Below are 23,297 nucleotides of genomic sequence, written 5' to 3' on the forward strand. Positions count from 1 at the left end.
GTGGCCAAGAAAGTCAGCCATAGGCCCAAGCTAAGATATTGTACCCTTTAATGGCCACATCTTGGAAGAACATTACCAGATGAGGAAAATGGCCATAAAAGAAATCAAGCATACCACAGAAATGTCACATCTTTGTAGAAAACTGATTTCAAATATATGCTGCTTCAGTAATCTAAATGTCATACCCTGCCCATTCTACTAATTCCACCCACTCTTTTTTGTGCCATTTTTGTGTATTCACCATTCCTACAGTTGGAACATGCAGAGAATACATCACTTCTACACTACATTGTCTTTGGCAGGAACTTTTCCACTTCTGTTTGCGTAAAGGCGGTAGCAGCCAGAGAAAGAACAGCATGTATCAGCCAGAACACAGTGCTTCATTACCGTGCCTCCGAGCATTGCGCCAGTCATGGATAACAAATCTGCTTGATCCCAGAAATCAATGTTCCTGTTCTGAACTTTCATAAGTGCAGATGCAACCAGCTTTACTTCAGATAGAAACCGCCTCCTACTGCATGTCATGAAACAAAATAGTCTATTCCTGCTTTACACTGACCAATGAAAAAAGATGGACACTAGAAAACACCTTGCAAAAGATTAGAATGGCAGACTGGCTGATATTCTGCATAATCTCTCCCTGAACAGAAACTGCTTGAGTTCATAACTGGCTTTTTCTCCTTGCAAAACAGTGAGCTCATTGTATGTTTCAAACAGGAATATGAAGTGATGAATAGCAATCCTGCAAAGCATCTGTTCCTCTGGTCCCCAGAACAATGTCAACAGTAAGAATGAGAGATTTCCTCTGATGATGTTTATGCCATTCCTGCTTTGGACAAAATGGCTTTGAGGTCTGATTAACTTAGCACTGGATGTGTGTTTCATTGATATCTCCTATTGTAAAGCTAATCTCTGTCATCTAAAATGACTGAGATGTTGAATAGCATATTGCTTTGATGGACTGAAAAAAATCAACAAAAAGCACTTCTTAAGTACCTTATAGTCCATATCTAGCCATATTTAGCTATGAAGTATAGCTTTGCATTTCACAGGAAGGTTCTACTGCATTGTTGAAGATTATTCAAGTAAAAAGGTCACATTATTGAAGTTTGAAATTCCTGCTTCATTCAATACAATAGTAGCTTTACACAGCTTTCTAAACTAAATATTTCCCTAGGTGCCAACCTTATTTCTATTCTCTAAGGCTGAAGAAGTAGGTTGAGGGAAGGTGTTGTTTCATGGAGCACATCATGAACCCCTGCAGGCAATGGTACCTCCTTCTGACTACAACACCACCTACGTGATTGAGATAGTCGTATAGCTGAATTAGATAACTTACTTTATCAATATCTCATACAGAATTTTAATCAAGGTAGTCTTCAGAAATGAAAAGCCTTTTGGGCTGTCAGAAAACTCAAGAGAATGTTTTGCAATGAAGAGTTGAAATCTAGTCCTAGGAGCACTGGGAATTTTCCGGAGGAAAACTTTGTCACTCATATTAGGTTTGTTCAAGAGCCATGTGACCACCAGTATATGCATTTACTGAGTTTTACACAGTCATTCAGGATTAGAGAATTCACTTTGTTTCTTTTTGGCAAAAAGATGCCTCCTATTAATGTTCAAGAGAAGATGGAAGAGAGAAAGAAAAAAACAGTCTCATTTTGAAAGAGAAGCTCCTGCTTCCAACCTTGGAAATACATTATTCTAAAAGAGATCTCAATAAAAAAAAACAAACAAAAAGAGAGATTAAAATGAAAGACAAAGTAAAATAAACAGAATGTATTCTTCCTTCTATCTGGTAATAAGCTCCAAGGATCTGACCTGTCCTGACAGTAAATAATATTCCAAAATAGATATTGGAATTAAGGGCAGAACTAATTATGCCCTGTAGCCTTACTATGGCTTTTTCTCAAGCAGATTTATCACAACTGAGACAGCTTTGAAGAATCCTCTTTGTGGAGCTTTTTTTCAGCTAGAAACAACTTCAAGAGGCCGAGTTATTTTGGTTGCCAATCAGTGCTTTCAGGTGGCACAGTTATGACAGATGTATTATGACTGATCCTTGTATAAAGGGAAAGAAAAGAGGAGAAAGGAAAAAGGAAAGGATGGGAAAGAAAAAAGAAAGGTTTAGGTAAGCTTGGATACAGTTTCCTATTCCATATTTAACAGGAATCAAAAGTTAAGACCAGCACAGAGAAGGGGAAGGAGGAGGCATAACTACCGTGTTGGAATAGGTGTCTGCTCCATTAAAGGGTACCGCAGCTACTCTTTGTATGACAATGTCTTCCACACCCTGAAAGATGCATTCCTTGCTGGATGCCTTCCCTGTTTTTCATACACCTATTTTTCTGCATCTTTGAAGGCACAAGCCTTATATTCTCTTAGCCAAAAGCCTCTATTGTGGGTCCATCTGCCCATTATCGTTCATTACCTGATAAATAGAGGAACCTTAATTTAAGTTGCCCACCTAATTTCTCCCTAGGGTGACTTTGCACGGTGCCTCAACACAACACTCAAACAACTATCAGCTACAAAAAGTGACTTAATACGTAAAGTTCAACCAGACTCTTTCATGTGAGTAAAGTCTTCTACCATTACACAGAAAAATATCTCCTGAAGATTGGCTTGGCTTTATTATTTATTGATTGTACATAATGTATTTATCTGACAAGTTGTGAATAATTAGTTACTAGATAAGTATAAATAGCTTTAGGATAAATTGCAACAACTGCTTAACAGCACCTGACAGCCTAGAGTGAACCATTTGCAGTAGCTAGCCATTATGACTTCTTTAAACGAGATAGGCAATTAATCTTGGTGGAGTTGCAGAGGCATAACAGAATAACTTAGCCAAGATTTTTGACTTTAGCACAAAAGCATGTAAAACTGGTGTTTACTGAACAGTAGTTTGAATAGAATCTGAAAGCAAGACATGACTTAACAAATATATGGACCTTCTTTAATACCATATCCATTAATGTACAAAGTTAAACAGCATTTTCTGCTCCATTGCATGCTGAGGTCCTATAAAATATTGTCAGCTAATCTAAAGTCAATTATTTGCAATTACTGAAAATAAGAAAATCAGAGCATGAAATGTGGGCTTGATTTTTCACTTGAAAGCAAAAATATAGGATGGATTCATGAACGGCCAAACAAAAAATGTTGTAAACAACAGTGTGAAGAATTTTATTTTTTTTTTATAGTTTTGCGTGTTGGTCTAGGAGCCCCCGTGTTGTGGTTTAACCCCAACAGGCACCCAAGAACGATCTAGCTGCTTGCTCACCCTCCCACAGTGGGATGGGGAAGAGAATCAGAAAGGTGAAAGTGCAAAAACTCATGGGTTGAGATAAAGATAGTTTTATAATTTAAAAAAAAGGAGAAGGAAGGAAACAACAAAGGGAGATGGGGAATCAAACCCAAGAAAAACAAGTAATGCAAAGGAAACAATTGCTCATCATTGACTGACTGATGTGCAGCCAGTCCCTGAGCAACTGCAGACCCCCATGAACTTTTACTCCCCCCAGTTTTATTGCTGAGCATGATGTCATATGGTATGGGATATCCTTCTGGTCAGCAGGGGTCAGCTAGGGGCAGCTGTCCCGGCTGTGTCTCCTCACAACTTTTTTGTGCACCATCAGCATACTCAATGATGAGACAGTCTGAGGAGCAGAAAAGGCCTTATGAAATCATAGAATTGCTTGGTTGGAAAAGACCATTGAGATTGAGATCATTGAGTCCAACAGTACCTGTCCACTACTAAACCATATCCCTGAGCACTTCATCTACCTGTTTTCTAAATACCTCCAGAGATGGCAACGCAGCCACCTCCCTAGGCAGCCTGTTCCAGTGCCTGAAGAAAGTTTTGCTATGTCTAATCTGAATGTCCCCTTGAGGGGACATTGAGGACATTTCTTCTCATCCTCTTGTCTGTGACTTGAGAGAAGAGACCAATACTCTCCTCGCTACAACCTCCTTTCAGGCAGTTGTAGACAGTGATAAGGTCTCCCCTCAATCTCCTTTTCTCTAGGCTAAACAACTCCAGTTGCCTCAGCTGCTCCTCGTAAGACTTGTTCTCCAGCACCTTCACCAGCTTCATTGCTCTTCTCCGGACACTTTCCAGTACCTCAATATTTTTCTTGTACTGAGACATCCAAAACTGAACACAGTATTCAAGGTGCAGCCTCGCCAATGCCAAATACAGAGGCACAATCACTTCCCTTGTCCTGCTGGCCACGCTGTTTCTGATGCAGACCAAGATGCCATTGGCCTTCTTGGCCACCTGGGCACACTGCTGGCTCATGTTCAGCCGTCTGTCAACCAGGTCCTTCTCTGCCAGGCAGCTTTCCAGCCGCTCTTCCCCAAGCCTGTAGCGCTGCAAGGGGTTTTTGTGTCCCAAGTGCAGGAGTTGGCACTTGGCCTTGTTAAGCCTCATCACGCTGGCCTGAGCCTTTTCAGATCCCTCTGCAGAGCCTCTCTACCCTCAAGAAGATCAACGTGTCTTCCCATCTTAGTGTCATCCATGAACTTACTAAGGGTATATTCAATCCCCTCATTGAGAAAATTGTTAAAGATATTGAACAGAAATTGACCCAGAATGGGTGGATCCCCTCCAGCCCCATAGACTTGTGAATGTCTAATTGGCCAAACAGGTCTCCAACCATCCCCTCTTGGATCATCGGAGCTTGTTCCGCTCCCCCTCCCTTGTCTTCTGGCTCAGGAGGCTGAGTACCCAGAGAACATCTTACCTTACTATTAAAGACTGAGGCAAAGAAAGCATCGATTACCCCAGCCTTATCCTCATTGTTTGTCACTAATGTCCCCCCTGCATCCAGTAAAGGATGGAGATTCTCCTTAGCCCTCCTTTTGTTGTTAATGTAGTTGTAGAAACATCTTTTATTATCTTTCACGGAACTGGCCAATTTAAGTTTTAACTGGGCTTTAGCCCTTCTGATTTCTCTCTGCATGACCTCACTTCCTCCTGATGAAATGCTTGCCCCTTCATCCAAAGCTCATATACTTTCCTCTTTTTTTGGAGATCCACCCTAAGCTCTCTGCTCAGCCAAGCTGTTTTTCTTCCCCACCAGGTCATTTTTTGGCACACTGGGATGGCCTGCTCTTGCGCCACCAGGATTTCTTTCTTGAAGAGCACCCAGTCCTCCTGGGCTCCTTTGCCCTTTAGGACTTCCTTTCCAAGGAAATTTTATAAATCAGCCTTCTAAACAGTCTGAAGTCTGCCCTCCGGAAGTCCAGGGTGGCAGTTCTGCTGACCCACCTCCTTACTTCTCCTAAAACTGAGACTTCTATCATCTCACGATCACTGTGCCCCAGGTGTCCTCTGCTCGTCACATCTCCCACAAGGCCTCCTCTGTTCACAAACAGCAGGTTGGATGGGGCACCTTCCCTACTCAGTTCATTCACCAGTTGTGTCATCCCTGTTTTATTAACACTGTTTTCATCACAAATCCAAAACACACTCCATACAAGCTACTATGAAGAAATTTAACTCTATCCCAACCAAAACCAGTACACACAGAATGACAGTGAAGGAATTATTATATTTTAGTTGTACAAGATCATTAAAAAAATAATAAACATATGGTAAGTAATTAGTAATTTTTGAAGTTTTATACTAAGGTAGTTATGTAGTCTGGAGAGCAGTAGAAGAGAAACAACAGAAGCTATCTAATATTAAATTACCTAGGCTAAATATGCTTCTTGCATAGCAAACTGAAGAAGGGCTCGTGCCAAAATGTATTCCCAGTATCACAGTAAGCCCTGCCCTGAAGTGCTCCTGATAAAATCTCTCTCTTAATACACCTGGACAGCTGAGGGCATCTTAAGCATTAAAAGGTGGATATTGTAAATACCCCACAGTGCTACATTTAGCATTAGTTAAAACCTTGTGAAAATAATTGTTTATATTTCCAGAACTGACAGAGCTAGCTGTTGTTGAATAGCAGTGAATTCCCCTTGTAAGGTTCCTTTAAATGCAGCCATAGACAAGGATCCACGTTGCAGTGGCAAAATTTGAAACTAGGAGAAAAAAAAAAAAAAGCAGCACATTCCAAAAAAAGCAGCACATTCCAAAGAGAAGTTCAGTGCAAATACAAGGGATGTGGGAAGAATTGGAGCTGATCATCAGTTTCTTTAGGAAGTTTCAGACAAGATGATTATGGTGGAATTTCACCAGAATAAGTGAAAGAACTGTGTTTCAGCCACATTGGTTTTGTCCTACATCTACTGCAGGAAAACTTAATCCTTCCTTTTTTTCTTTTTTTTTTTTTTGCTAGATATTTCTTGAAAGGAGAGAGTTAGGAAGGGCTTTGCAGTGGTTGAAAGGGGCAGTTATTGCTCTCTTTCTGTTGTACATGGCAGAAATTGCAGTTCACAGATTAAAGGAAAATACAGTTCTTCTGTAATCACAGATTCCCTGATGCCATCAAGTCATTTTGGTATTCTTCATGGGAATTCAATCCCCAGTGCACAGTCCTTAAAATCCTGTGGCTGACATGAGCTTTTAGTGATTCCTTGATAGGGAATGTGAGAAGTTACTAGACTAGTCATGCTACAGGCTCTGATACAAATCAGGCAGAAGCATGGAAAAGAAATCTTAACCCTTTAACAGATTTGTAAACACCTCCAGTTTCAGTATTTTCTGTAAGCCAAAGTACAAGCATGGAAGCCACAGTATCTTGTTCCTGCCGTGGTAATAGGTAATTTATTGTCTTCTCTTTGTTAAATGACGTAAATTCAGGACATCTGAATGAGTCTCAGCTAGAAAGAGGTAAGCTATTACTTTCCACCTCACAAAAGCTTTCTAAGATGCAATAAATTCACATTTGCAAAGTAATTTTAAATCTTCATATGGAAAGTACAACCGTTGTATTATATGTGTTGTAGCACACTGATATATTAAGATAGTCTGATGAATCATTATGGTTTTTTATATTTCTTTATTAAATGGTGCTGCAGCATAATTATTACTTCAATCACTGAAAGAGAAAATTAATATGCATGCTAAATAGAAAAGCATAAGTAATGTATGTAAAAGGTTTGTTCATTAAATCTAATGAATCTCCCTGTATAAAGAGCACATTGAAATGTACCACAGCTAAAAAATTTGTGACCAAAATCACTTATTTATAGTACTCCGTGTTGTACCCTGCAAAGGCACCTCTAAAGCATCTCAAGCTCCTAAGGCTAAACAGTAATGCTGAGAGAGACCTTTAATAAATTTATGAACATAATCCAGCGCACATGTCCCAACCCATGACTGTTCTGCAGTGCAGGTAAAGCTCTTTCCCCAGCCTTCAGCCCATCATGCCGGTGTTGTATCAGAAGAGCTCCACCTTGAGAATAACCTATTTTCTGACTGCCTAAGGGGATTTTTTAGTATCGTTCCTGAGGACTCAGTCCTAATCACATCATTGGCCCTGCATGTGCCACCAAGGAGCCAGTGTGAGCCTGGAGGATTGGAGCTGTTAACCGTTTCTCACTCTCCCACCCTCCCCAGGTTGGCTGCTGGACGCCCCAGGCCAGCTCAGCCCTTGCTCTCTCGGTGGGCTGCCCAGGGCTAGTCAGCTGTGGACATTTACACCCAGTTCAGTATCTGGGATTCCGCCTAGGGTGATGGTGCGTGGGGCTGTAGGTGTCCTTTCAGTGCTAACAGGAGGAAGTGGAAGGTGGGAATTCAGCTGTGCACAAGCACTGATCCAGGCACTTTACTCCTTACCACTAGACCAAGGTGCATTAACTACATAGCTGGAAATGCTGCATGCACTGAGGAGGGTGAAAAACCAATGTGTTACTCTAAAATGGCCAGTATAGCACAAAATCAGGCAACAGCCTCTCCTGCGAGCTTTTTGACCCAGTGATGCACACATGCACAGCTTCATCTTATTTTCTTTCAGAACAATTAAAAGATAATAAATACATGACATATAACATAAGCCAGATTCTAGCCGCGTTTGCTGTTTGCTGTCATGAATTTCTTGGCTCACCGTAGAGGAGATCTGCAAGTTTGAGGCTGTGAGTGCAGAGAAGCATGGTGTTGAGTAATTTCTCATAGTCAGTTAATTATTAATCACACCAGAGAGATCTGGCAGCTGCAGTGACCAGACTGCTTCCCTCTATAAGTGTTCAGGGATTCTCAACCATTTCATGCTGACATTTAATGCCGCAGAAATTGGGGGAAGGGGGCAGAAATCCTCTATTTTCCAAAAATATCAACCAAGTAATTATCAGATGAGAAAATCCTTATTAATATAACAGTCAGTTTTTCAAGCTCTTCACTGTGCCTCCTTCTGTGCTCCAGCAGACATTCAACTCCAAATGCTGCTCAGCATTTTCAGAAGTGGAAACCAATGCATGAAGATAAACCCAGACTCCCTCTCACACATGTATCCAGCCATAAAAGTCACGGAACCAGGATGGCACCCTAGAAATCTTATAAAAGCTTGATTTCTATATTATTAAATGAGTGTCTTTCCTTCATGCTTTGCCCTAATGTTGCCTTTTATCTGTTGTTCAAAAGTCAGTGGATGTAAAGTGTCCTCACTCATTAAACACCTTCTAATTTGTGATAAGAGCTACCTTCTGCTCTGAAATAGAAGTCTTCTTCACAAGCCATGAAGCTTACCTGAGAAATCTCAAATGTCTCCCAGAAATTTGATGCCTGCAGTCTCTGGAAAGTCAGGTTATAGACAGATTATGACCAATGATGGCAAGTATTAAGTCCGATTATACCTATATATATGAAGAGGTAAAAGGGCTTTAGTGAGCCCTGGTAAGCATTCAAGAATTTAGCTGGGAGACAGCATAAAAACTGCCATCACATTCTGTTACTCTAAAACCCCAAGAAGGCTCTGAGAAACCAGCTCACTGCAGTTGCAATATTATGTTTTTCTGACCCATTTCTTTCCCTTTAAAGAGATTTTCACTGCAGCAGTGGCAGCTGAGATGAATGCACGTGTTCCTGATCCACAAGGCATGTGGAGTGGCACTGTTGAGGCAACGCAACAAAAAGAAAGGAGGCACTTACATGCTGATCTGTCTAATCCCTTCTTCAAAATCACTGTTATCATTAGCTGAATCATGCAAACAAATAAAAACTTCTGTCATTCGCATTTTAAACAGGTAGGCATTTATGATTCATTCCACCTGCAGGACAGATGCGATGCAGCCTTTCAGTCATTATGATATTGGTATTCATAAGCAGCTGATTCCATTTAGCAGTTTTAGATAAACAGAATAATGGACATGAGTACGAGTGACAGTCTTTCTTTTGTCTATTTACACAGAAAGCCAGACTTGCTCGAATTCGTGCAGCAAAGAGTGGGAGTGCTAATGCCTACATGCAGAGCAAACGAAATGGTTTACTGAGTAACCAGCTGCAGCAGGTAATGTTTTTATATCCTCCATCTCCAGAGAAACAGCTTAATGACAGCCTAGCAGTACCTTATTCTATTCATCACCTGGGCAAGTCAACTTGGGTCCTTAGGCAATGTTATCTTTAGAGGTAGATTAAAGAAGGATAAATTGGACAATTACTATTGTTAAAAGAAGCTTATAAGAGTCAATAATGGGATATTAAAAAATGAGGGAAATGGCCAGGAAGAAATACTGGATTCAAATGTAAAACACATTTTTAGAGATAAATCCTGTAGAAGACCTCATTAAGAAAATACAGAGCTTTTGCCTCTTAGGAGGTAAAACGAGATTTATCTCATTTGGCTCTAGAGAGGTAGAACATGGATGACAAAACCAGGCTTCCTCATCAGTGAGGAAAAGAGGTAGCTCAGGGGTACTGTTTGCAGAGTGGTGTTGCAGACTGAAGAGTGTTTCCCAGAAGCACCTATTCTGATCTAAAAAGAATATTGGTGATTACCTCAAAGGCATTGAAATTTAATGTTGCCTGAAGCAAATTTCCCCCTTAGCCCTGGCAAGAAAGCCAGGACCAAGGGCAGGAGCCCTGGGCAGTGACTGGGACTGGGATCACAGCAACCCATGCTGCCCGAGACAGTCCCTTGAATACTCAGAGCTCAAGTCAGTTGAGAAAGACTGAAGACACAGTGTTGTTTAATCTCTGCCATTTTCTGGTATTGAGGCAATTCCCCAGGGAATACAGGAAGGCTTTTATTCCTCTGTGCTCTTTCTGTTCAATACGTGTTAAAAAGCCAAATGCTTTAACCTACATCCAGAAGTGGAGGAAGCGGCTGTCCATCCGTACGGTCTAGCGCAAAAGATGAGCAGTCAGAACCCCCGCTTCCTCTTCTGCTTGAAACAATTCCAGTCTTTGAACTAAAAAGACACTAAATATCTTTATTGCCATGCGGATTTCAAATATTGTGAAGTTGAATTGTAATCTTTCTTATTATCCTACTTCCTCCCTTACATAGTTTTTTTGCTTTCTAGTGAATAATCACAAAGGCAATTAATAAACAGTGGATGCTTTCTACTTAATTCTTCATTCTGTGTCAGTAACATCTCTATATGCTTCCCAAATTCAGCAGATTGGGATCGATGACATGAATATTTATGTAAGAAGCAATACCAAAAACTCTTGCATGCTATGAAATGATCCCAGGAGGACCACTATGTTTAACTTCCTTCAAATGAGGAATATTCCCAGGAAAAAAAAATAAAATTTACTGTCACTTAAATTTCTGGTAGTTTTAAGGATGCATTGATCCAACATTCAAAGCTTACCCATTGACTGCACTTGTAAATTGTACTATTTTATCTATGCATAAAAAAACCTAAGATGGAAACGTTTAAAGTGAGGTGTAAAAGAAGGAAAGAAAATATTGTGATTAAAAAACAAACAAGCAAAAGAGAACTCAGGTCCACAAAAACTAGGTTATACCATCTAGATGCATTGCAGTTATGCTACCGTGTACAATCCAGATTAGTTCTGGCCAAATATTTGCGTAAGACCTATCTTGTTCACAAATAACAATAATATGGAGTTCTATGTTTTAACAGTCCTCCAATGAGGAAGAACAGGCCTTTGGTGGCAAATCCGGCTCTTCCTTTGAAACGCAGCACCACCACCTGCTTCACTGCCTGGAAAAAACTACGGTAAGAAATGAGAACTGCGTTTTCCTGTGAATTCCAAGACCAGCCTAGTTTTGAATTTTTTCAGTATTTTTTCTAATTAATAAGCCTTTATATGAAAGCAGATAAATGGGAAGAAAAATAATTTTATCTTGTTTTAAGACATTATACCCACTATAGAGAGAGAGAGATCCCAGATGAGAGCCTCATCTAGGGTGAAAAATACTCGTATCAGTGAAATGACATCAGTATAGCCAAGCGGTGTACGTGACCTTCATTATGGTTTTCATACATCCTGTACTGTTATCATTTGTAGTTTTCTGCAGTACAGTTCACACAACATGATTAGTAATCCTTCTACACTCAATACCCAGTGCAGAGCGAGTGTTTGCCTGAGCACGTGTTGGGCTTTTGTACAGGGATCACTGCTGAGCAACTCCTCAGACATGCACACACTTCTCACCGAAGTAACTGTAAAAGAGGATCCCCGAGCATCCTATTTCAAGTGCTTAATTCAGATGCAGGTGCAAAGCTTCAAAGTCTCTTGGTTTCATTTATACACTGAGATCCCTATAGAAATCACTGATGTAATTCATAACAGCCTAAATATGCTCATCTAGATTTTAAACTCCCTATAAATCAAAAGGACTGATTATTATGTGCTCTCTATATTTTTCCCTGGTCAATACCTGAATAATTATACAGCCATAAAGGATAGTAAACTAGAGCAGAGTTATAATTCAGTAATAACTAAGTGCCATGTTTACTGACAGGATATTTCTGGACAGATAACATCACAGCAATAACTCTAATCATCCCCAAACTTACATTATTTCATCTTTCATCATTTCTTAAGGAAAATAAGAACATAAATATTAATTATAGTGAATTTATTTTTGTGGATTTGGGAATTTCAAAAAGGGCGCATGAAAATAATCTCCTTGAACTTTTATATTTTTGTGGGTGTTATATTGTCATGTACAATTTAACTCCTACTGTAGATAAGTTGGTGAACATCCATTAAACTACCATTTGCAAATTTAACTCTAGTTTTAGAAATTCCAGTAGCATGTAAAATATTACATGATTTCTCTTTAAGTTTTGCATACATAGAGGAACATCATGCTATTTTCTTGTCTTTATAGTCTAGTTTTAGATTTTCATTCAGAGACCCAGTAATGCTTCTGCTGTATTTGATGGAGATCAATGTAAAAGTCTTTATGCTCTTTCTCAAAAAAAAAAAGATTAAAAAGTTTTTCCAAAACAGGGATTGCTAAATTAAAATGTGATGTATGTATATGTATAATTTAATGATCTCCTTCCAAGAGCTTTCTTTGTGAATAAAATGGCCCAGTTTTTACATCACTTGGATGGTAATACATCATCCCGCAAGTGCTTATGTCTTCGCCATTCTTACTTTTGGAGTATTTGTTTTTATACAATATGCTGTAGGACAAAATGTCTTGCTTCCTATTCAGAACAAAACGTGATTTCTTTGCCAAGATTCAGGCTGGATCCTTTTGGAACATTTTTGAGACATTTTGTACTAGAATCTGATAATAGCTGTCTGCCTTAAAAAATTGTTCCGCAGTTGAACATTACAAACATACTCAAAAACCCTGGTAGCAGCCACAGATCTTTTCAAACTCACTTAGAAATCATGGGAAAAACATTCTCCTCACTTAATGGGAGTTGAATTCATCTCCTAAAGTTTCACATTTCCTCTAATCTTAATGATAGAATAGGTAAGCCTATTATTTTTTCCTTGTTTTAAATGGGGGAGGTTAAAAAAAATAAAAAGTCTATAAAGTATGCATTATCTTCTTTCCTAAATTTGCATAGACTCTACTTCTTTTTGACTGGTTTGTTGGGTCCTGCTACTGGTGCTAATGTTCATATGACACATGAAGAGAAAAATGTGTGCAGGTGTTCCAAGTAGTACTCCACAACTGCCAGGTCATATCATGCATTCCTAAAATTTTAGTGGGAGCTTGAAATTTTGGGTTCTCAGCTTGTGGGATCTGGCAAGTTGCTTGTTCATGGTTTAACAACAAGAGTGAGGGGCCTTTGTAGATTCACCTCATCCTTTGAAATATCATTTGGTATAAGCATCAGTCCAGATGATAGTAAGCAAAGGACTATTTTGTCTTTTTTGGCTCTTTAAAGTTAGTAGGATAATATCTTTTCCACTCTAAAAAATGCAGTGTGGGCAAGGTTATGGAATTCTGTGAAGATTAAATTAATAATGAATATAATTGCACTGAAAATTATATTTTACAGGCCACTTTTGGCTGATTTAAGTGCAGTTAATTAATAAGTATAATCAAATATATTCATTTAAGCCATTATATCATTTCAAAATGTTTCCAGTCTATATTAAAAGTTCACTCAATAACTGCCTTTAATGGACCCTACAAATTTAATTGAGTTGAATTGAATTGAGTTGGTTGTTCCATAAAAGTTTTAGGAAGCACAAAATTACTTTTAATTGGAAAACCAGTAGGTTCTTGGCAAACATATTGTAAGCTGCTAAATGTAATCTAAAGATGGAGATTAGGTAATTTTTCTCTCTGAATTTTATGTCTGCCATGTGATCATATTCAAAATCTTGGTTGCGACAGGCATACGCCTTAGAGAAGTCAATGCACAAGAAAATTCTTTCCATATCACTTGAAACTGGCGTCCTTAAACACCACTTATTTCCACACAAACTTATGTTTGAGTGAAGAAGAAAAAATAGAAATGAAAACAATATACCCATATATTTCCATCTGTAGCAAACACTTGGCTACAGTTGTTTCTCTGTCTATTTTCCTCACATATTTTATATTAGCACTGTACTGTAATTCTCCTGGAAAACATCAGCACCTTTCCAATTACTGCGTAATTCCTTAGGGGAAAAAAATAATGTTTCTCATTCTAATACACAAAGATGCAGCAGGCTAACAAACTTTAAGTGAACGAGACTGAGTAGAGCATGAAACAGCCCAGAAAATGCTCCCTAAACTGTTCTCAGGATATGCAGACTGATTCCAGCAGTAACAGGAGAGATTTAAAAAAAAAAAAAAAAAAGGAGGCTTTGCCAAATCGCACATGAACATATCCTAATCTCTGCTTAGTTTGAGCTGCTACTTTAAATTGACTGTAAAAATTCCTCCCCTCCACCCCCATAAGCAACACCACTATTCCACACTCTCACACACAAAGATAATGTGGAAGTCACAGTGATGTGTGAAAAGCTCCTTAATTACCTACTGAGTCAACATAAACCAGCTTGGGTTTGGATTCAGCTCCCTGATAACCCTAGAACACTACTGCCTGTGCTGGGATTAAGCAAAGATGGCATGAAGACTACTTAATTTAACTAAATCCTTAGTCTTCTAAACTGCTTTCAATACTTCCACCTACAGTAATGTGGAACTTCTTGGATACTGTCTCATCTCGTCTAATCAAAACTTCCATTTAATTGAATCATTTTCTTTTACATGGATGCATACCTCAAAACACACTATTTCAGATCCTGAATTCTAACAGGAAGCTTTATAAACTCCTCTGGAAAATATTTATGATTTTTATTTTATTATAGTTCAATACAATAAATCTTATTTATTTCCAAATTGCATTTAGAGCATCTACATAAGCACCACTTGCATTTTTATTAATAAACAGAATCCCCTATTTTGTGGTACTTCATAGATTAAACAGATATTTTTGATGCCAACTACAATCATGTGGTATTATACAAAATAATTTGGATTAACTTTTTCTTATTTAGGGCTCTGAGTTTTTTGTTCCAGCATTTACATTTGTATTGGTACTCAGCCCAGGCTAATGTGGACTAAACACCATAATCAAGAATAAACTGTATAACTTTCCCAGTTTATTCAGTTTTGTCAATTTAAGCCTTTAAACAATCATGACTAATATGTTCACTTTAATTATCTCTCTGTGTGTGCTTTGTCCCTTTGTTGGGTTCCTCTGGGCTAGAATCACGAGTTTGTGGATGAGCAAGTCTATGAAGAGAGCTGTATGGAGGTTTCCACAGTCAACAGACCCCCCAGCCACAGCCCCTCTCTCTCGTCTCAACAAGGTGTTACCAGCACTTGCTGCTCACGAAGACATAAAAAGACTTACCGCATCCCAAACACCACTATCACTGGCAGCCGTCCAGGCAGCGTACAAGAGCTCAGCACCATCCAGATCAGATGTGTGGAGAGGACGCCTCTGTCTAACAGGTACTTCCCATGCATCAGCCCAGAACCAAGAGCTGAAGCCCCTTTCTTTGTTAGAGAAGATGCGTAGAGGCGTATGGTTATGAGGCTAAAGACGGAAATCAAATAGTTGTCCAAGAATGGACACTAGTACTGAAACACCCTGTGCTTAGTTTGCTCCAAGCTTAATCCAAGATAACAGAATGGTCCCTCTCTATATCCGTTTCTGCCCTCTTATGCCCTCCCCACAAACTACTGTGTACTATTTGCAAATATCACCCACAGACCCCAAATAAAATAGAGTACCAAATATTATATGGCATGGAAAAACATGTAACAAGAAAAACAGCACAGAAAAATGTGCAATTCAGAAATATGAGATGAGCAAGTGGGAACATAAAGAAAGAAAGGTCTGCCTGCTGATTCTACTGGTTTGGTGCAGGAGCCTAAGGCACATGCCTCTTCCTCACATTTCCAGAGCAGAGAAATAAAACTGATTTCCAGGTTCCTAAGTTTAATAGTCATAAGAAAGAGTCTTCTAAATAAAAATATCAAATGGATAAGAAAACTGTGTTTCCTATTTTCTGGAGTTAATACAAACTGCAGTTTATGAGTCTGTGATTTACTGAACATCTCCATACTCTCACAAGTAAACAATTTGGCAATTTTTTTGGTGTGCAAACACCACCTCTGAAAACACAGCGAAGATCTCAGGAGGCTCAGCAGTGTTTTCTATTGTACTCAAACATGCTGCTGTTTAAAAAAGAAGCATTTTCAGTGCTAGTTGCTATAGAGATTGTCTTGTTAAGTTACATTTTGAGTAGCGTACTTTGTACAGTTACTAGGTTTGGATTTCACTTTCATGAACAATCTATTAGCTTGTAGCTACTCAAGTTCTTCAGCTGCTGTGCAATGAGACCTCCTGGCCTCCTTAGCTTTTCAGAAGATACTATGCTTGGATCCATCCTTTCTCTGCTAGAGGACTTGCCTGCACCATACATCCAGTACAGAGTATGTGAACAAACAAAGCATGATTATGCATTATAAACAAACAAACAAACAAGCTAAAAACACAAGCACAAAATGCCAGTTTCATCTTTAAACAGTCTGCGGTTTACAGCTTCTTATGATGCTGAGGAACTGCAGCAACTCTATGAACAAGTTAACCTTAATTAGTGCATACATCATTGCGTCTTACTCGGACGGAGTAAACACAAAGTGTTCTTGAATATGCATAGCACGGAGAAATGTGGAAGACTGAGACTATAACTTAGTTCCCGCTTTCCTGCATAGAAAGTCACTTGGCTATGCTAAGATTGCTCCCCATAGAGCAGCTCAAACACTTCCCCTGCTTAGAAACACTTAGGTGATGGGCTGAGAAACATTTAGGAGGGCTGAAACGGTGGGAAGGAAGGGAGAAAGGAGGCCTGTCCATGGACAAAGCCATGGACCACCTGGTGCTGGAGTGCAGGGGTGGTGGAGTGGTGCCGCTTTGCACCTCTGAGCTCTCTAACGAGGCAGGATGGAGATGGCTGACTCAGGGAATGAAATCGGGCACACAGGAGGTTTGCAGTAACGTGGACTTTCTTTCCTCATGGGTTCTTGTTTCTTCCTCTAGCCGTTCCAGCTTAAATGCCAAAGTGGAAGAGTGTGTTAAACTAAACTGTGAGCAGCCTTACGTCACTACAGCAATAATTAGCATCCCGACACCTCCAGTCACCACACCCGAAGGAGACGATAGGCCAGATTCTCCTGAGTATTCGGGAGGAAACATTGTCAGAGTATCCGCTTTATAAAATAAGGAATTATTTATAAATTAGCATAAAGACCACTTGCAAGCTGAGTTCAAGAGACGAGAAAAGATCGGCGAGGAATGAGAGAGCTGACAAAGACAATGCCCCTTGACATGTGCGCCAGCAGCTGCAGACCAAGAGGTTCAGGAGAAACGAACACTTCGTGGGTTTCCGTGTCATAGCGTGTGAACCAAAAGGAGTTTCCTGCCCCTTATCCAAACTGACGCACGGTGGAATCTTCTGTGACCATCTTGACTTACTATATGAGCACAATGAAATGTCCCCATTGATGCTTCTTCTTATCATGAGAGCTCTTTTTAGAAAAAAAAAAAAAAAAACACAAAACAAAAATAGAAACAAACCTCTGTGTACCTGCTGAATGCAAAACAAGAAACATTTTGATAACATGTCTTTTTTTCCTATTATTAAACCACAAACTTGTTGAAAAACTATCAAAAATTGAAAGGAAAAAATGCTCATATGAAATATGTTTGTACTGACTGAAAGAACTACAACCATAATGCATGCTGAAATTATTTGGAGCTGTGATCTCACTTTACTTTTGTTGTTTTTCAGATTAGGCATGATAAAATATTACTGTAGAAAGGGGCATTTCTGTGCACTTACAACAGCTGATTGTTAATGTTCCATGGTAGTTGTACAAATAACTTCCCTTTGAAAAAAATGCAGTATTTCTTATTCAAACACTTATTAGTGAACTAAAGGTGTTCAGTTAGTTCAATATTTACTATTGTTTTATCTTGCTTCCTAGGTACTGTTACAACTGCAATAAGTCATTGTACACCTGTTGTATCAGGAATCAGGATTTCTTTTTTTAAAGGTATTTTACACAGCTTCATCTACACTATATACTTCTAAAGGCAAACATTTAAATAATCTTACAGCCAAACTGTGCACCACGAATGTGCTATTCAGTCATTGTTCTTTTTGTTCACTGTCCTCTATTCCTATGAAAGTCTGTTGTCCACTCCAACATCACCATACTATTTCGGATTTCAAGGCTACTGCTGAATCAATAGTGTCTTTTCTTCCATAGACATCTTGTGTACTTTTGTATTTTTAGAACAAACTTTTTGTTCCAGTGTATTCTTGCAAGATCAATCCCATTTGAATTAAAATTACCACAAAGGTGATTTGGGGATCAGCTAACACTTCTCTCCACATCTTCCTTGTTGACATTCTGCAGCATCCAAACTATTGGCTGTACTGGAAGGCACTGAAAGATATTCTGTAAAAAAGATGGCTATACTCTTCTTCTAATTATCTGTAAACTTGCATCCCAAAATTTGTTTGACAATTTATATTGTGTGAAGATATTTAATTACCTAAGAATACTGATAGAATAATGGGTCCCAAACCTATAAAAATATAATTTATTTCAATTGGAATTTACCCACATGTGCAGGCCATAAAAGCTAATATGAAGGCTCTAATACGAAGGCTTTTTGGCTTCATTTTTAAAAGACATTGATGCTACCAGAAACCTTTCTGACAAAAAAAAGTATCATTTTTCTTCATGAGAGTGCATTAGGAGATGTATCATAATGCTTCTTATATACAGGACATACCATACATCATATACATCAAATATACATGGAATATGTGCATATCAATACGTACATTTATACATCAAAAACACTGGATCAGAAATAATTGCATGTCTGCAAAATAAAATATGCATATGAATCAAAAGGCTCAGTGCATTAGATGCCATTACAATAAACGATTAACACAGATATTTAATAGTTTGAGTAGTGTATATTTCAGTACAGTATTTGCTAGCATTCTACTGACCTGAAAATTTACATTAAGAGGAAATACCCTCTAAAAACAAACTTGCTGCCAATACACTTTTTACTGCACACAAACACTGGTCTTTCTACCTGTCTACAGAGATTGAAGAATAGATGATGGACTATTGTGCTTCAGTATGTACACCAAAATACAGCGATAGCACATACTAGAATTAGACTGCAGTTAAAAAGAGTATGTAGTGTTACGTGTTACTCTTTTATCTTATCATGTACTTATTTGGAAGCTTGGTTAATTTGCAGTTTCCCACTTTTTCCACTTTGTCTGCAAATCAGAATAACTGGCTCATTGTAAACTGAGCTTCTACATGTCTTTTAAAGCTTAGTAGAGAGCAGAAACACGGGCTGTGCTCCTACCCAGAGAGGCGTTCCTTCTCCAGGAACTCTGCTGAGGTGGATTACCCGACGTTGCTCTCCTCTCTTTGCTGGAAAACTGCAGTAGTAGATCTGCTGAAACTGGTGGGTTACATAAGTTTTAATGGGGTTTAAAAGAGAGGCAGAATGGACCCAGGTCTTTCACTTGCACCCTACTTCTACCTATGGTTACTCATACAAAAAATGGCTTGGTCCTCACCTTTTGCAAAACAGTTATTGATATAAAAACTGCCTTGGTATTAGCAGTCTGCAACAACTTCTTTCTGTCACATGGTGGTACTTCACTAGTTATATCAGATAAATAACAGAAAAAGGCAGTTATGAAACTCACTTTGGGACAGAATACATACAACCCAGGAAACCTACTGACTGAGTCAGGTCACGTGTCTTTTAAAATCTCTTCATTCTCCTTTTCATATGGACTGAAATAAACACACTACAGCAATACACTTGCATAACAGTTAAATCCCTGGAGCAACTTGTACTTTCATTTTTAAAATGCAGCTTAATGAATAATTTAGTATGATTTTGCAAGATTCCGGTCCTGTCTCCTATTTCCATGTGTCACATGCAAAATCATTAATTTATTCTGAATTTGGGAAATACAAATTCTTTTGGTGTTTTAGGTGATTTAAATGCTGTTTTGGTAGTGAATGACTGTTGATGACCGTGTAAAATGCATCTGTACTGTACATGAAATGTAATTATTTCTGTGTATCATACAAAGAAACCAAGGTTGTTGTTTTGACAATTTTGTTTGACAGTCATATATCGTATTTCAGAAGGCAGCATAATACATGCATTATGCTGAATAAATAGACATTTGAGGAATACTTAAATAAAACATCTGCATGCTTGAATGGGTCAATCTGGTTTTGCAATAACTTATTCATGGAACATTTTTTTTCCTAATAAGTTTGAAGGATCACTAAACCTGAGGAAAATGAGTGTCACCCGACACTAATTCCAAGCAAGCTGTGAGTGCATCTAAGCCATTCCAGAGCTACCAAGACCAGGATGCCACAGTTCCAGAAGACTTCACTGCCTTTCTCCTGTGTGGGTGGCCATCACCTTCCCCTCCCTAGCTTGCAGTAGCAGAGAAAATTGGGGCATTAAATTACTTCAAACAATATAAACTCCACCTCTCTATCTGTAGTTTTAAAAAGTATCTTCCATGTTTTCAATAGGTCCAGACACCAACTGCTCTGCTGAACGTTCCAGGCTACAGAGCCAAACCTGATATCAGATTGTCTTGATAAAATATTAGCGAACAGACGAGATCAAACACCTTTTGTAGCATAACAGCAGGTACCAGCACTCTGTATATCGCTTACAAAGCACAAAGGGCAGTGCAGATGCTGATCTATCAGCTGTGTACACTGTACCACTGGCGGGTTTGTTGACTGCCTCTGCCAGGAGCTTCCTGCTCTCGCAGGGGAGGAGAACAGGTAAACGTAATACCTCCCTGTGAGCCATCCCAGAGCAATTTTAAGAATGACTTTATGAATCCCATAAAACAGCTACTGGCAACTGGAAGCACACACTTCACATTCTAAGGTTTTGGATATACTTGCTGTGTAAACTCAACTGACTGTTGAGAGAAGGCCTTCAGAGCTGAGAACATGATGCAACCTCAGCTGCTCCAGGAGGAGTGCAGCTCTCAGAGAGGAAACTGGTCTGGAGGAGGAGACATTAGTGAAAGCACAGGACCGTAAAGTTCTGGGAAGAGAGGGTGCTTATAAGGTCATTATGCTCTCTTTCCTACATCTGGGGCCCACAAGGATTTTATGTTCCCATTGACTATGGAAATATCTCAAGATTTTCAGGTGTTCTGGAATAGCAATCAGCTGTCAGGATGTGTAAATATGCAGCCGAAAGACCAATCAGGAGTGAACAACATATTTCAACTGACAAAGGCTGTAAGATATACTTAATTACCTGGGCAGCTTAGTTTCTCAGCTACTTGTATTATCTATTTATCTATTTTTAAGGTACCCATTTTCACAGTATCTATGTACAAGAAACAACTGAAGATGAAGAAACACTGAATAAAAAGCAAGTAGATGCATAAAAATTCTGAAGTATTTGGGACATCCTATTTTTTTTTTTTTTAAGAAACGTAGTCAATCATACATGAGTTTTAAAGTTTTAGATACAAACTCAATTCAATAATAGCAACTCATATGAATTAAACATAATGCTTTTGTGGTAAAAACTTCAAAAACTATTTGAAAAATCTGTCTCCATTATTTTTAACCGCATAGTTGCTGAGACCAACAGCTTTGCTTCTTGCTGTTTATTCTTTACAATTTCCCTTATATTTATGGGTTGCATTTCCTCCAGAAAGCCCTGTCATACAACCTGCTGGCAGCTGAATGAATGCCTTGTCCAATGACGAGAAACAGTGAATTTTGCCTCTTAAGAGCATCCCTATGGTCCCAAGTAATGATTATGTGGTGTAAACTACACTCAGCCCCACTGCTACAGGCACAGTCCCATGAAATCACTGTGATTCACTGGTCTGAACAGAAACACCTGATGTGTGCAGGTGATCCCTTTTCCAACATAATTGCTTTTTCCAACATAATTGCTTTTCTCAACATCCAAGGATCTGTGAAAAACATTAAGGAGTGGCTCCATAGTAGCTTGTTGCAACAAGAAAGATTTGGTTCATTACACTTCATGCTGCAGTGAAGAAAAAACACCGCACCCTTCTCCTCCAAGGTACTCCTGCAAAACTGAGGGAAGGAGAAAATAAAAGGGATGAAGTAGTTTTCACCACTGAAAGTCTCTCTAAATGTTCCCCTCATGCCAAGCAGCCTCTCTCCTACATATATCCTAAAGCTCTGCAGGAAAAGAACAGGCTCACAGCAGCTCAGTCAGTCAATTTTAAGGTTCTTTGAACAAGCCCTAGAAAACACAGATGCCTCATAGCCTGAGTGAAAGAAAAAGTTTGAAAGCATCACAATTTACAGCTGAGACCTACTTCAGCAGGCGCGGTTAGACACTCAAAATAGAAGGATTCTTTCCCAGAATACTTATCAGTAGGCCTTACTAGGGAATGGAAAACTTCCATCATTCCTAGCCTGTGGATCTTTTCCCTAATGTAACTAGCCCCAGCTGAACACTGGCTGGGGATTTGGGCAGCCAAGCCCAAGTGAGTTTACTGTGACTACAGATGTTCACTGCTCTGGGAAATTGGTTCTGTGTCAAAGGGGCCCTATCCCAAACAATCCCTTTGCTCTTAATTCAACTATAGCTAGTGGCAGTGCTTCCTTACCACCTGTGAAGCCTAAAACCAAATTACCGGGGCTGTCAGTATCTCTAATTCTAGCTATGGAGTTCTCCAACAAATTTGCCACATTTTTTCCTTCAGGAGCTCTAACCCGGACAGAAGCAATTATGCTGCAACCCCTCACTGGTTGCCAAGGGAGTATACTCAAGGAAAGCCTCAGGATAGCTGAGACGTGGCTTAGGAAGCTTCCACAGACACTCATTAGGTATAACTGTCTAGGAAATCAGGATTTCCTAGACAAAGGGCAGGACTTCTTCTGACCTTTTTTTCACATTCCTTATGGTGAATTTCCCTACATTCAGCTGTAATCCACATTCAGCTGGATGTGGCTGTGTACATGTCAACCATGCGATCCACAATTAAAAGATTCCTCAGTTTACGGTTTGTTGACATTCTCTTTTAATTTTTTTTTTTTTTTTAAAAACAGGGCAAAACCCCAACAATAGCTCAACCTACTGTGTAGCAGCACAGGCGGCTGTAGCACTCCGAAGTCAGCCAGGAGGCAGAACACGTCTGTTCTCCAACACCTGCTCTTTTTCTACATAGGAACCTCGCCCTCAGCTACAGCAATGCTACCCAGGCCGAGTGGTGGAAAAGATGGAAGTCTGCAGTAGCACTGGGCAACAAGGCTTCCCGAAGAGTGCATGAGAAAGTATTTCAAATAAAAATACTCCAAGCAAAATTTTGGAGAAGTCTGATCCTTTAGCCTTTTTCTTAACTCTCAATGTAAGTA

General features: G+C 39.2%; 1 protein-coding gene across 4 annotated transcripts in view; it reads left to right on the plus strand.

Annotated features, from left to right (window-relative positions):
- KCND2 (potassium voltage-gated channel subfamily D member 2) overlaps positions 1-19,605 on the plus strand; it is a 268,704-nt gene extending 249,099 nt beyond the window's left edge. For all 4 annotated transcript variants that reach the window (XM_054056444.1, XM_054056445.1, XM_054056446.1 and 1 more), the window contains 4 exons: positions 9,303-9,401; positions 10,987-11,082; positions 15,046-15,293; positions 16,888-19,605. In XM_054056444.1, the coding sequence (XP_053912419.1) occupies positions 9,303-9,401; positions 10,987-11,082; positions 15,046-15,293; positions 16,888-17,065 (621 nt within the window). In that variant the 3' untranslated portion in view covers positions 17,066-19,605. The remainder of the gene's footprint in view (positions 1-9,302; positions 9,402-10,986; positions 11,083-15,045; positions 15,294-16,887) is intronic.
- The last annotated feature ends 3,692 nt before the right edge of the window (positions 19,606-23,297 follow it).

Source organism: Cuculus canorus, chromosome 1, assembly GCF_017976375.1.
Source record: "Cuculus canorus isolate bCucCan1 chromosome 1, bCucCan1.pri, whole genome shotgun sequence".
In the NCBI taxonomy this organism is placed as follows: Eukaryota; Metazoa; Chordata; class Aves; order Cuculiformes; family Cuculidae; genus Cuculus; species Cuculus canorus.